A 12,520-nucleotide genomic window follows, 5' to 3' on the forward strand; every position below is an offset into this window, starting at 1 on the left:
CAAGAAAAATGACCTGGTTTTGTTCCAGCCCTCTGGACGCCAGGTTGAGGACAGGCATGCTGGGTAATACTGCTTTCCACTGAGTACCTGCTAGGTCACATTGAGGCCTACCTGGCAGCACCAGCCTTGGTTTCCAGGCTCTGTATTGCACCAAGACATTTGTACAGGTGTCAGGGCAGGCCTGGTGTTCTTTTCAGAATATTGCAGGGTTAATTTTTTCTCCCTAGGGGAGCTCTGATCTATCCTAGTGTCTGGAGCTGGCCCCCCTCAATGAGCCAAGGACTGAACTAAAATTGAATTGGAATCAGACTGGCTTGTGCTAAAGGGCAAAAGGCTGCAGTGGGATGTGAGAGTTGGAAGACAGCTTGGGGGCCTGCTCTGCAGTGGGGTCCTTTCTATGGCTTCCCTGACAAATGGACTTCCAGACTCTGCCGGAAAGACGGGGTTAGGGTGGGCAGCCCATTCCGTTGGTAGCCTTCTCAAATCATGGAAAGGATTGTCCTTATTTTAAACCAGTATTTACTTTCCTCTAATGCCTGCTGTTTCTCTTTCATTTCTCAACTTCTCCATCGCCCTTCCTGCCTCTTAACACTTCCCTTGTCCTTTTAAACTACGGTTATCCTGATCTCTATGTGATTCTTATAAAGTGAACCATTTAATAATGGGTTTATTTTCAGTAATCCATTAGGTGGAATTAGATAAGATCCGTGATTGTAATAACCACAGAACCTGAAAATTAATGGGTGGTCAATACATAGAAATTACAATGTAAATACCAATATGATGTACAGGAAAGCATGGGAGCTTTGAAATCAAATAGGCCTAACTTAGACTGCAGGTCGGGTATTAACTTGCTCCAGTGTCACTTTTCTGAGCCTCTGTGGCTTCAGCTTTTATTTTAAAAAGTAACGATAAAACCCATTTTACAAAGTTGTCTTGAGGATCATCTGTGCAAAGCATCCATAAAGCATGTAGCACAGTTCCTAACACATTGTAGGCACCCAGTAAATACTAGTCTCCACACCCAACCCATCCTTCCTCAACCAACCTACCTCATAATCCCAAGTAGCGGTGTAAAGAGTTTAAGGAGGCCAGCAGGTGCGCTGGCTCATGCCTGTAATCCCAGCACTTTGGGAGGCCAAGGCGGGTGGATCAGTTGAGGTCAGGAGTTCAAGACTAGCCTGGCCAACATGATGAAACCCCATCTCTATTAAAAATACAAAAATGAGCTGGGTGTGGTGGCAGGTGCCTGTAATCCCAGCTATTCAGGAGGCTGAGGCAGGAGAATCGCTTGAATCTGGGAGGCAGAGGTTGTGGTGAGCTGAGATTGTGCCACTGCACTCCACTCCAGCCTGGGTGACGGAGCAAGACTCCCTCTAAAAAAAAAAAACAAAAAAAAACAAATAGAGAGAGATTAAGGAGTTAAGGAGAATATATGTTCAGCTTTGTTCTTTCTAGTCCCATGTCCTTGGATAAATCACTTCACCTCCTTCATGTAACCCTATCATATAGAACCCCATCTACCACAAATGTTTGCTGTAAAGATCAAATGAAACAGCAGATGGGTAATAACTTAAAAATCATGGTATTTTCTCTAAATGGAGGGTATTGTTATCGCCAGCAGTAATTTATCAGTGAATAATTGCTGAACGAATGAATGAATGAACTATCTATTCTTTCCACCCCATGCCTCCCCACACTGGAGCAAGGAGGAAAAGCCCAATAAACTCAGTATTGAAAATTGGTACATACGTCTTTATGGAAACATATGCACATGCATCAATAGGCACAAATGCAGGCAAATACTCTCACAGGCAAATACTCTCACATGAACATTTGGCAAAAGAGTCCCTTGACTCAATGCTGATGTAAAATTATAAAAATTTAGATCCCTCCTGTTAGAGTTGTCAACTACTGATGCTCTTCCTCTAATTTCTTCTAGGAATTTTTATTACATCACAATGTTACGGGATCCAGTGTCACGTTACCTGAGCGAGTGGAAACATGTCCAGAGAGGGGCCACGTGGAAAACCTCTCTTCATATGTGTGATGGAAGAAGCCCCACCCCAGACGAGCTGCCTACCTGCTACCCTGGGGATGACTGGTCTGGGGTCAGCTTGCGGGAGTTTATGGATTGCAGCTACAACCTGGCTAACAATCGCCAGGTGCGCATGCTGGCTGACCTCAGCCTGGTGGGCTGCTACAACTTGACTTTCATGAACGAGAGTGAAAGAAACACCATCCTGTTGCAGAGTGCAAAGAACAACCTGAAGAACATGGCCTTCTTTGGGCTCACTGAGTTCCAGAGGAAGACACAGTTTCTCTTTGAGAGAACATTCAACCTCAAGTTCATCTCCCCCTTCACACAGTTCAACATCACGCGGGCTTCTAACGTGGAGATCAACGAGGGCGCCCGCCAACGCATTGAGGAGCTAAACTTCCTGGACATGCAGCTTTACGAGTATGCAAAAGATCTCTTCCAGCAGCGCTACCACCACACCAAGCAGCTAGAGCACCAGAGGGACCGCCAGAAGCGGCGGGAGGAGCGGAGGCTGCAGCGAGAGCACAGGGACCACCAGTGGCCCAAAGAGGATGGGGCTGCAGAGGGGACTGTCACCGAGGACTACAACAGCCAGGTGGTGAGATGGTGACCCCCTGCCCTCTCCTGTCTCAGGAGGGGGAGGATGAGCAGGCACATTGACCTTCTGTTGAGGTACCTCGGAGAAGCTGGGCCATTCTGAGGACATCTGGCTGTGTGTGCTTGATTTGGACATCTTCTTCCTTCTTTGTCTTCATTTTTATCCAGCTGGAAATTATCCATCTTGTTTTTTTTTTCTTGACATTTTGCAGTTGGTGATACCAAGTAGGGTAGGAGTGCATCCCATACAGACCGTTTTAGAAGGCCAAGGAGAGCCACACCGAAAAAGGAGACAGTTCCCGTGATCTCCTTTGCAGGAGCATAGAATAGTTTGGGTACCAGGAACCCACAGAGGCACACATGAAAAGCCAAATTATGGCTTGGATGTTCTGCTGAAACTGGTCTATGTCATACTGTCTCCTGTTATGAGAATATCAGTCGGTATAAAGAGAGAAAAAGAGAAACACATTTCAGCCCTTAGATGAGGTCTTACACCAACCCCCACTTGGCTGTTGGCTGTCATCTTGAACTCTATTTGAATGTGACTTAAATCACAAGTAACGTGTTTTGTTGTTGCAGTTGTTTTGAAACAAAATTATCCAATTATTGACCATGGCTAGAGACCCACATCCTACAAAATCCTGACACCATAACCTTAAGCCATGCCTTTCCTTCCATCTTTTAGGGAACAGGGAGTGGATCCAGGACAGGGGAGGTTGTAGCCCCTGAGAAATGAACATTGGTAGGAGCATTTAAGAGAAAACTTGCTTATTTGCCTAAAGGGGTCTCACTTTACCAATTGTTACTTTCAATGTGAAGAATGAATGATAAATTAAGAGAAAAAAATATCAGGAAGGTCAATATATGCCTAACATTTCTGAACTGGCTACATAACCTTAGATTTTAAAGGAATATTTCAGAGTTTAACATTTTTGGAGAAGTTATGTTCTTTAATCTGGTACCACCAGTCTTGAAAATTTGCCACCACAGAGAGAAAGATGTTTTTAAAAGCTTGGCCCAAAGAATAGGAATTTAGCTAGCATGTATACAAAATACATTTGAGGTTACTAAATGAATAAGAACTCTGAATTAGGCCAGGAGACATGGAACACCATTCATGGGATGGTTATCACAGGAGTTTAGACAGACTCTGCCTCGCAGCATCTTGAATATCTCCAGCCTGTTCACTGTTTTCTTCCCACACAATCTTTACCTGTTGTTAGACTGTAGTCACAGACAGTAAATCAGGCCAGAGTGTCTAAAACTGGACAAGAAATGTGCTGCATTGCTGAGTTCTTATTTTCGCCTTTTCATAATCCCAACTACAATAACAAGAATTTTATTGAATAATAAGGGGATATGTATGGAAGAAGGAAGAGAAAGCCTTTGTCTAGCATGATTAGGAAGATCAGAGTGAGTGGGAGGTTTCACAACGGATTGATCTGATCAATCCCTTCAAGGAGCTGAAGGCAAAGTGTGTGAAACCCCTAAATCAGATTGAAAAGCCTATTTCATTGATATCCGACATGCTTCATGTTTAAGCTAGCTTTACCTAAGCCACTTCTCAGCCTCCAGAATACTCTCTCTGGGGCTGTGAGTCAATCGGCCCACACGCATTCATGGAGTGCTTACCTGCACAGAGGGAAGTCCAGCAGCTCCACCAGATAGAGATCTGGAGATGCTTCTCTCACTGTGCTTGGCTTCATCTGGGGTGCAAGGGAAGGCATTATCGGGTGGCTCCCTTGCTCCAGGAACTGAAGGAGGCCCTTTTCACACCTTAAATATATTCTGCACAACAAATGGATATTGTTAGTCTCCACTTCATAGATGAAAATAGTGAAGCCCACAGAAAATGAGTAGCTCCTCCACAGGTTGTAAGCTAGGTCTAGCTGACTGCAAAGGCCAAGTTCTCTTTACTCCATCACCATATCCATATGGAATAAGGGCTCATCCTACCTAAAGCTTCTTGCCAATAATGCAAGAAGCCAGCTGCAATTTCCCAGAAGCATTTGTCTCTAACCCATGTGGGTAGCCCGACCATGACAGCACCACGCTAACAGTGACCCAGAGCCATACTGCCTTGGGTCAGTCCAGCCCCCTCCACATCACTGAGCCATCAGTGAGCTGAGAGATCAATGACTTTTTCGGCAGCTGTGTTTCTTTAAGCCATATACAAGTGTAAGTTAAAAGGGGCCAAGTAAATATTGCTTGTTAGTTGGTAGAGATTAGGCTCACAAAATATTTCTTCATTTCCAGTGATTTGTTCCTAAGGTAGGAAGGGAAGGAGGATTGCAGCGGGGATTAATGAGCGTCTCTCTCTCTAGCTTCTCATCTCGTTGTTAGGATCTAATGTTCTGCCTAGAATAGCAGGACTGCAAATTACCCTTCTGCCTGCCCCTGTGACACACACACACACACACACACACACACACACAAACAATCCAGTGTTTTGTCATGTGGAAAATCAAAACAAGTTAGAAAGCATTCAGACTGTTTCTTTTAAACTCACTTTAAAATTTTGGCAAGGAATTCATGAATAACTGAGACTTGGAGGCAGCCCCTGCTCACTTCATGCTGTTCCTTAGGCACCTCAAGATTGGTATCAAAGGCTTCCAGTGCCTTCTCCTGAAGGCATGATGTATGGGGCTCCACTTGAGACCAGATATCAGGATGTTCAGAGGGAGCCAGCTCTTTATGTTGGCCCCAGGCCAGTGCTGAGCAAATTAAAAAGACCGACATGGGCTTCCTCCCTCATATCATTTCATTCTAAAGCAGCAAGCTTGTCATACCCATGGGGTCCTATGTTGATAGAAATAGAGAGGTAGGGATGCAGTTTATTCTCCAAAAATTGACTGCCCACTTCCATGCTGAGTGGTGCTCAGGGAAATGATGCCAGCAGAAGGCGTCTGGGCCTAAGGATCCATGGAAGTCAGGAGCATTAAATCCCAAACCAAATCAACTCCAGGTATATCAGTGTCAAAAGCCCAAGAAAAGACAAAAAGGAAAAAAACAATCCCTAGGGGTTCTATGACCCTATTGACTCCTACAGTCCTTTCCCTTCTCTTGGCAATGGAAGCTCCAGTACCCAGATTGGAGATTAGGATGAGACGTCTTTGTATATATGTGCACGTGTGTGTGTGTGTGTGTGTGTGTGTTTTATTAAGGACTAAGATACACACTTATCTATTCTGTCTCCTTCTAGCTTTTAGGCAGCCTACTCTTGGATACTGGAGGAAACTGCCCTGAGAATTATTAGAATGCTCATAATAATAATTGGTAACATTAACAATCAGTGTTAGACAACAGTGAGGCATATCATGTGTTTTTATTAAAAATGATAAAGATGTGTTTCTTCTCATCTAAAGGAGGTAACTTTGTCATAATTAGTTTGATTAAAAGTTTGAAGTATGAGGACTCTTTGTTATGCTTTTAAGGTAATTTTTTTAAAAGATCTGAGTAGAGATAGTACTAATATTGGCAAGAAAGTCCCCAAGATAGACCTAGCAAGGAGATAAGAATAGATCATTAAAAAATAAATATAAATGGATTGGATAGAATTCCCATTCAGCTGTTTTAACACAGAAATTCAAAATAGTGACTTAACGTGGAAGCTATTTCTCTCTTACTTAAAGGCAAACTGGTTTTACAGCTCTGGTGTGTGACGTTACCAGACGCCTAGACCCTCTCCTGTTGCTCTGTCATCCTAATGTGCTGCATCCACCTCACAGACCAAGCTGGCTGCCACAGCTCCTGCCATCACGTTTACATTTAAGATAGTAGAGAGGAAGTGGAGGGAAGTTGCACATATTGCTTCCAGTCACATCTCATGGGTTAAAACCTAGACATTTGCCACATGTAGCTGCAAAGAAGGCTAGGGAATGTCTTTATTATTGATTGTCATGTGCCTTGATAAGCATAGGGGGTTCTGTTATTAAAGAAACAATGTGAGACAATGTGGAAATTAATACTGATAAAGACTATCAGTATCTGATACAAAAGGGAACCAAACAATATTTCAAGTGCTTTTTAATGTCACTTACTTCATCATATGTTTTGTGAAAGATAAGACTAAAATTCATCACTTTGTGTAGCATTTAATGGTTTTCAAAACATTTTTCCGTGTGCTGTCTCATTTGGTCCTCATTACATTCTTGTGTGCTAAATAGGACCTCTATTCGTTACACAAGTGGCTAGTTTGGGATGGAGAGTCAGAGATGTTGAATGATTTCCAAATGACTCTAATTTATGAGCAAGAAAGTTGTTTAGAGCCCCAGCCTTTTACTTCATAGCCTTTCCGACTACTTTATGCAGCTCAGCATCAGTATTGGGATTGGGAACTGCAAGAATATGAAATCTAAATCTTTATTGATTTATATCCTTCCTCACCTTTTTTGACATGGAAAATGCCAAAGACACTGGTCAAGTTTACTCTCAGCTTCCTACCTCCAATGAGGGGGCCTCTTATTAGGAATGAAATATCCAAGAGATGAGCGGTGTTGCAGGGGAGACCAAAACTCAGAGGAGGCATTCAAACACTTCTAGCAGGGTGTCTACTCCATCCAACTCAAAACCTATTCAATACGAAGGCCGAGGGAATGTGCTCACAACTCCCTATTAAGGGAAATCAATATAAACCTTCCCCCCACCGCCAAAAAAAAAAAACTCTCCCTTTTTTATGTCTTCTTCCCCAGGCTCCTGGTACTTTGTCAGCAACATATTGCTTTCGTTCTTAAAGGTTTCATTGGCTGTTAAATGAGTCCCTTTGCATACTCACTGGAGAGAGGAAATGCTTTAAGTTGTCCTAAGATAACATCTGCACACAGAGAGTTTATCTAATTCCTTATCAACCATGATCTCTATCTGAGGTCCTGTATAAGGGGATCATTTAGAGATGGGGGTTAGGGAGAGTAGGAGTAACTCTAGAGAAAATTGTGGCTCCTCAAAGGAGGCAGATCTTTCCAAGGTGGAAAGGTAATAAATTAAATATATGCCATGCAGTACTGAAAAAATAGAAAAATGACTAAGATACAGTCTCTGTCCTCTAGAACTGGGGCAGCCTGGAAACATATGGACTATAATTATTTTAGCTATTTAAAAGAAATGAGTGAAGAGGATCTTGAGACAGAACCAGAGCGTTGGAATGGTTGTAGGGACTGAAAGCTGAGTTGGAAGGATCAGATCAAAGAGAAAACTGGGTTGGACTTACCCAAGAATACCCTGATCTGATGGCAGCTGTGACTCCAAGGTTTTCCTTTCCCATAGTTGCTGTGACCCCATTGGTCACCAGAGCAACCGCATGTCTTCAGGCTGGGTATTAGGGCTGGCTGGGTCTGATGATTCTACCCATTTTGTGCCATCTGAGGAGCATGCGAGGGTTCTTTCTCCAAGGCACTTTCAGCCTGCCTTCTTCTCCCCTTCCACCGTCTCCACTGGACATAAGCCAATGCCTGCTCTCTTCTCACCACATTCACCTGGACAAATCTGAACTAATTCCTTGAGACTTCAAATTAGCCCTTCTGAGCAAGTGGGCAGGTTCTGAAACCTGTGTGTTTTGTAGCCTAATGAATTGATGGAATGCACATGAACCCATCTTCACAGCATGTGAAAGAACCAACCTGCCTGGCAGAGGTGCAGAAATTTCCAGAGGACTGGCCTAGCTATAAACACCAGCAACATCTGCAACACAAAAGCCCTTGAACTTCTAGGCAAGGACTCATGCTAACCTAGCAGTACTCCAGATCGAGAACGCAGATGGACAGTTGTCTCTTGAGCCTGTATTCCAAGATGTCTGCGGAAAGGATTGCAACTGTCATCCTTTGGCACACTCAGTGGAACCTGTGTGAGCTACATGTTCTGCTGCATTACGGGAACTCATCAAAGGGCCAGATTGACATCTTGCCAGAAAAACCAGTGTTTTGAGGAGCAAAAGTTTTGTGTACTTCGGTGATTGTCACATTTGTCTTCCACCTCCTTGACATTTATTTGTTAATCATATGATCATTTTTTTTTCACTTTCCTTTTTTTCTTTCTCAGAAGTACTTCTGGGGCTTTGCTTGCATTATTTCTCTTTTAATGTATCATTTCAGTGTTGGAAAGAAAAATCTGGATCTTTATGTGGTGACCCATTTTAGATGTAAAGATAGTTATTCAGTAGATAGTAAATTATTTCTCTTAAGAGATATTTCCTTTTATTTCTGTACAATAATATGTATGAACTCAGTTACTAGGGGACTGTATTGTGACATTATCAACCTTTATTGCTATTTAAAAATGCTAGTTTGTAGAACTGAAGATTTCCATTGATGTGAAGCACAATTTAATGAATAAGTTAAAATATTAAACTGTTGTGATGTCAAGAGCAATTGTTTTCCCCTGTGTTTTTGTCAGAGACATTTTTGCAAAATGAGCAAAGTCGCTAAAACACTTCAAGGGATTTATGGAAATGGAATCCGTAGGATCAGCTTTGTCAAACTCGGGAAATCCATGCTTTGGATGCAAATGTGGTTATTGGATGTGAAACATGAAAAGCCATAAAAGACAAAGAAGATATGGATTGAAACAATGTAGAGCCTCTGAGGCCAGAGAGGATTTTGTAAACTCTCAAAAACATAAGCTTCTAAAACCATGGTTCTCAGTAACTCTGCCCCTCGCTGCCCACCCCAGCACATTGAAATCCACTGTGAAATGTGAAAAAGCCTCCTGCAGAGGAAGGGATGAGGTACAGATTTGAGAAACAGTAGTGGGAGAGAAACAGGGATTGGAGCAAAGGATCTGGGAATTCAGTCTAAAAGAAAGAAAAAGACAAAGAAGGAAAGGAGGGAAGGGGGAAGGGGAAGAGAAAAAACAGCAGAAGAAAATCACAAGCACTAACATGGGCCTGTCTTCACAGTGTTAAAGTGTATTTCTCCAATATGAGATTTTATTTTTAAATAACCAGTTCCTGTAATATAAGCAAAGAAGGAGAAATTTCTAGTAGAGGAAAAAGCTCATTCATTCAAAAATTTCTTGAACAATGCAATTTACTTGATACGGTTTGGCTGTGTCCCCACCCAAATCTCATCTTAAATTACAGTTTCCATAATCCCCACGTGTTCTGGGAGAGACCAGGTGGAGATAATTGAACTATGGGGGTTGTTTTCCCCACCCTGTTCTCGTAATAGTGAGTTAGTTCTCATGAGATCTGGTGGTTTTATAAGAGGCTTTTCCCCAGCTTCGTTCTGCTCGTCTCCTTGCTGCCACCGTATGAAGAAGGACGTGTTTGCTTCCCCTTCTGCTGAACTGTGAGTCAATTAAACTTCTTTCCTTCATAAATTACCCAGTCTTGGGTATGTCTTTAGTAGCAGCATGAGAATAGAATAATACATTTTTTTTTGTTGTTCTTTAGAAGTGGGAATTGTGGATTCCTTTCTTGCTTATGGGTGAGATTTGTAACTTTAGAAAAATGTCATCTGACCATGTCCCTGTATCTAATGGGAATCATAGGCAAGGGAACTTGGCTTTAGAACAACTGAAGTAGCCACAGGAAAAGCTCCAAAAGACAGTGAAAGTCAAACACACACAAACATGGCATGCATGTGCACGCACAGGCACACACACACATGCATGTACACACACGGAACAAATACACATGCACACACACACGTGCACACACAGAGTGAAAAAGTTAGGGGGCTTTTGTCTTCCAAGAAAAACCTCAGATAAGAGAAGGACCTAGGAATCCTAAGGTTCACTTCTTTTCCCATTCACCTTGGAAATAGTGTTGAAAATAAGATTGAAAAAATGTTGAAAATATTATTAAAAATCTACTGTCAATGTAATATGGTTTTAATTTCACAGATCAGTTTTCATATAAAATATAAATTTGCAAATTAATGGAGTATAAAATAATCCAACGTATATTTTTATTTCATATAACATTAATTTTCTATTATTGTAAAGTAATACATCATCTTAGATATTATGGAAAATAATAGTTTAAAATCCATACATTACAGAACCAGACTCCGAGATTATTTTGATCAATCTCTTTCCATACTTTTTATGCATTAGCAATTATGATACAATTTTAAATAACCAATATTTTTAGGAAATTGGAATCATACAATCTATGCAGTAGAAACACACATATTAACATCTGAATAACTATTCTTTTAAAATGCAATTTTAATAGCTGCATGTAATTTTGCCATTCCCATATTTTTGGTCATTTTGGTCATTTTCAATTTTTCCACTAATATAAATAATACTGAAATTAATATATTTGTACCTAAGCAGCATCTATGTAGAAGGCTCTGTAAGCCTGTTTGAGATAGGACAGTGGACCACTTTGTTGTATCATCCCAAAAATCTGGAAAGAAAAAAATATTTAAGATTGTCAAAATTGCCTAGAAGCAGCTAAATGAATTGTCAACAAAAAATTTCATCTACCTAATCAGAGAAAATTATATGTATCTCTCTAGAACCACCCCACCTGGCCTAGGACTGAAGTGTTCATTCTTCAAGATATTGGGAGTGTTGGCTGCTGACCGACAGCTCTCAGCTGAGTCTCTCTCAAGGACTTGCCCTTAGTTAGAAAGAGACACTTCTGCCAAGGTCATGCCATCTTTGGGACCATCTAATGATGTTGCTGTGGAGGTGGAGGCCAGGTCTTTTAACTAGAAACAACTCTGAAAGATCATCTTAGCTCCAAAGCTCCCCATAGGATCAGCTGAGGACTCTGTTTCAAAGCACCTCAGTTCACCATTTCCCTCTGCCCACTCTGGTTCCTTTGCTCCCCACAATGTGTTCCCAATCAACTTTCCACGCAGACATCTCCATCACAGACTGTGCTTTCCAGGACACTAGACCATGAACTTGCCAAAGAACCCCAGGTTCTCATCTCCGTAGCCTTCTGCCTGAGCTACTTCTGTGTCTGAGTACCTGGAGTTTTGCCCTCCTCTCTTTTGAGCTCAGCTATGTTTTTTAACCTATTTTGGCTTATTTTTTCCAATATTTCTACCTGTTTAAAACTGAATGAGGAATCTGTGTTAGCTCAGTTGGTCAACTTAATGGAATCAGTCTGCTCTTAAATTTAAATTTTTCCTTTAAGTCCGTGTTTCTAATGTTTTTTTTCATTTTTTAGCTCTTCATCACATCCTTTCCATTTTGAGGCTCTAGATTTTCCTGATTAACTTTCATTCCTTTTCTACTGTGGGGAATTTTCTCTCTGTTTGCTCATCTCTTCCATAAACCTTCCTGTTCACATTCATTCCCTTTAGTAGTATTTTTGTTTCCTATTTGTGCCTATAATTTACTTTACCGCTTTTATTGGTCTAGTTTTTATCTTTAAAAAAAAAACAATTTAATCTCTCTCTTAATGCCTTTCATTTTTATTCATCGTTTATACTCACTTCTCCATCAAAGTTTAATTTCTTATTGCTGTTTGTAGCTGTTCCTTTCATTTTTTGAAACAAACTTGTTTTATTTCTATTATTTTTAATAAGTAATGCTCAGATAATTTCACCTACAAAATTTTTACTTTGTGAACTACATTGAGGTTCCTTTGGGGTTTTGTATGGGATCAATTTTTTTTTTTTTTTTTTTTTTTTTTAAGATGGAGTCTCACTCTGTCACTGAGGCTGGAGTGCAGTGGCGTGATCTCAGCGCACTGAAAGCTCTGCTCCCAGGTTCACACCATTCTCCTGCGTCAGCCTCCCAAGTAGCTGGGACTACAGACACCCGCCACCGTGCCTGGCTAATTTTTTGTATTTTTAGTAGAGACAGGGTTTCACCGTGGTGTCGATCTCCTGACCTCGTGATCCACCCACCTTGGCCTCCCAAAGTGCTGAGATTACAGGTGTGAGCCACTGCACCCAGCCGTATGTGATCAATTCTTATAAAAAT

The 12,520-nt window shown here is 41.4% G+C and overlaps 1 protein-coding gene across 1 annotated transcript in view; it reads left to right on the forward strand.

The window, feature by feature from the left end:
- Positions 1-8,688, forward strand: part of HS6ST3 (heparan sulfate 6-O-sulfotransferase 3) — an 807,361-nt gene extending 798,673 nt beyond the window's left edge. Inside the window, exon 2 of the mRNA XM_055244389.2 lies at positions 1,943-8,688. Within this exon, the coding sequence (XP_055100364.1) occupies positions 1,943-2,651 (709 nt within the window). The 3' untranslated portion in view covers positions 2,652-8,688. The remainder of the gene's footprint in view (positions 1-1,942) is intronic.
- Positions 8,689-12,520: the final 3,832 nt, after the last annotated feature.

The sequence above is a fragment of the Symphalangus syndactylus genome, chromosome 15, assembly GCF_028878055.3.
Source record: "Symphalangus syndactylus isolate Jambi chromosome 15, NHGRI_mSymSyn1-v2.1_pri, whole genome shotgun sequence".
NCBI classification, from domain to species: Eukaryota; Metazoa; Chordata; class Mammalia; order Primates; family Hylobatidae; genus Symphalangus; species Symphalangus syndactylus.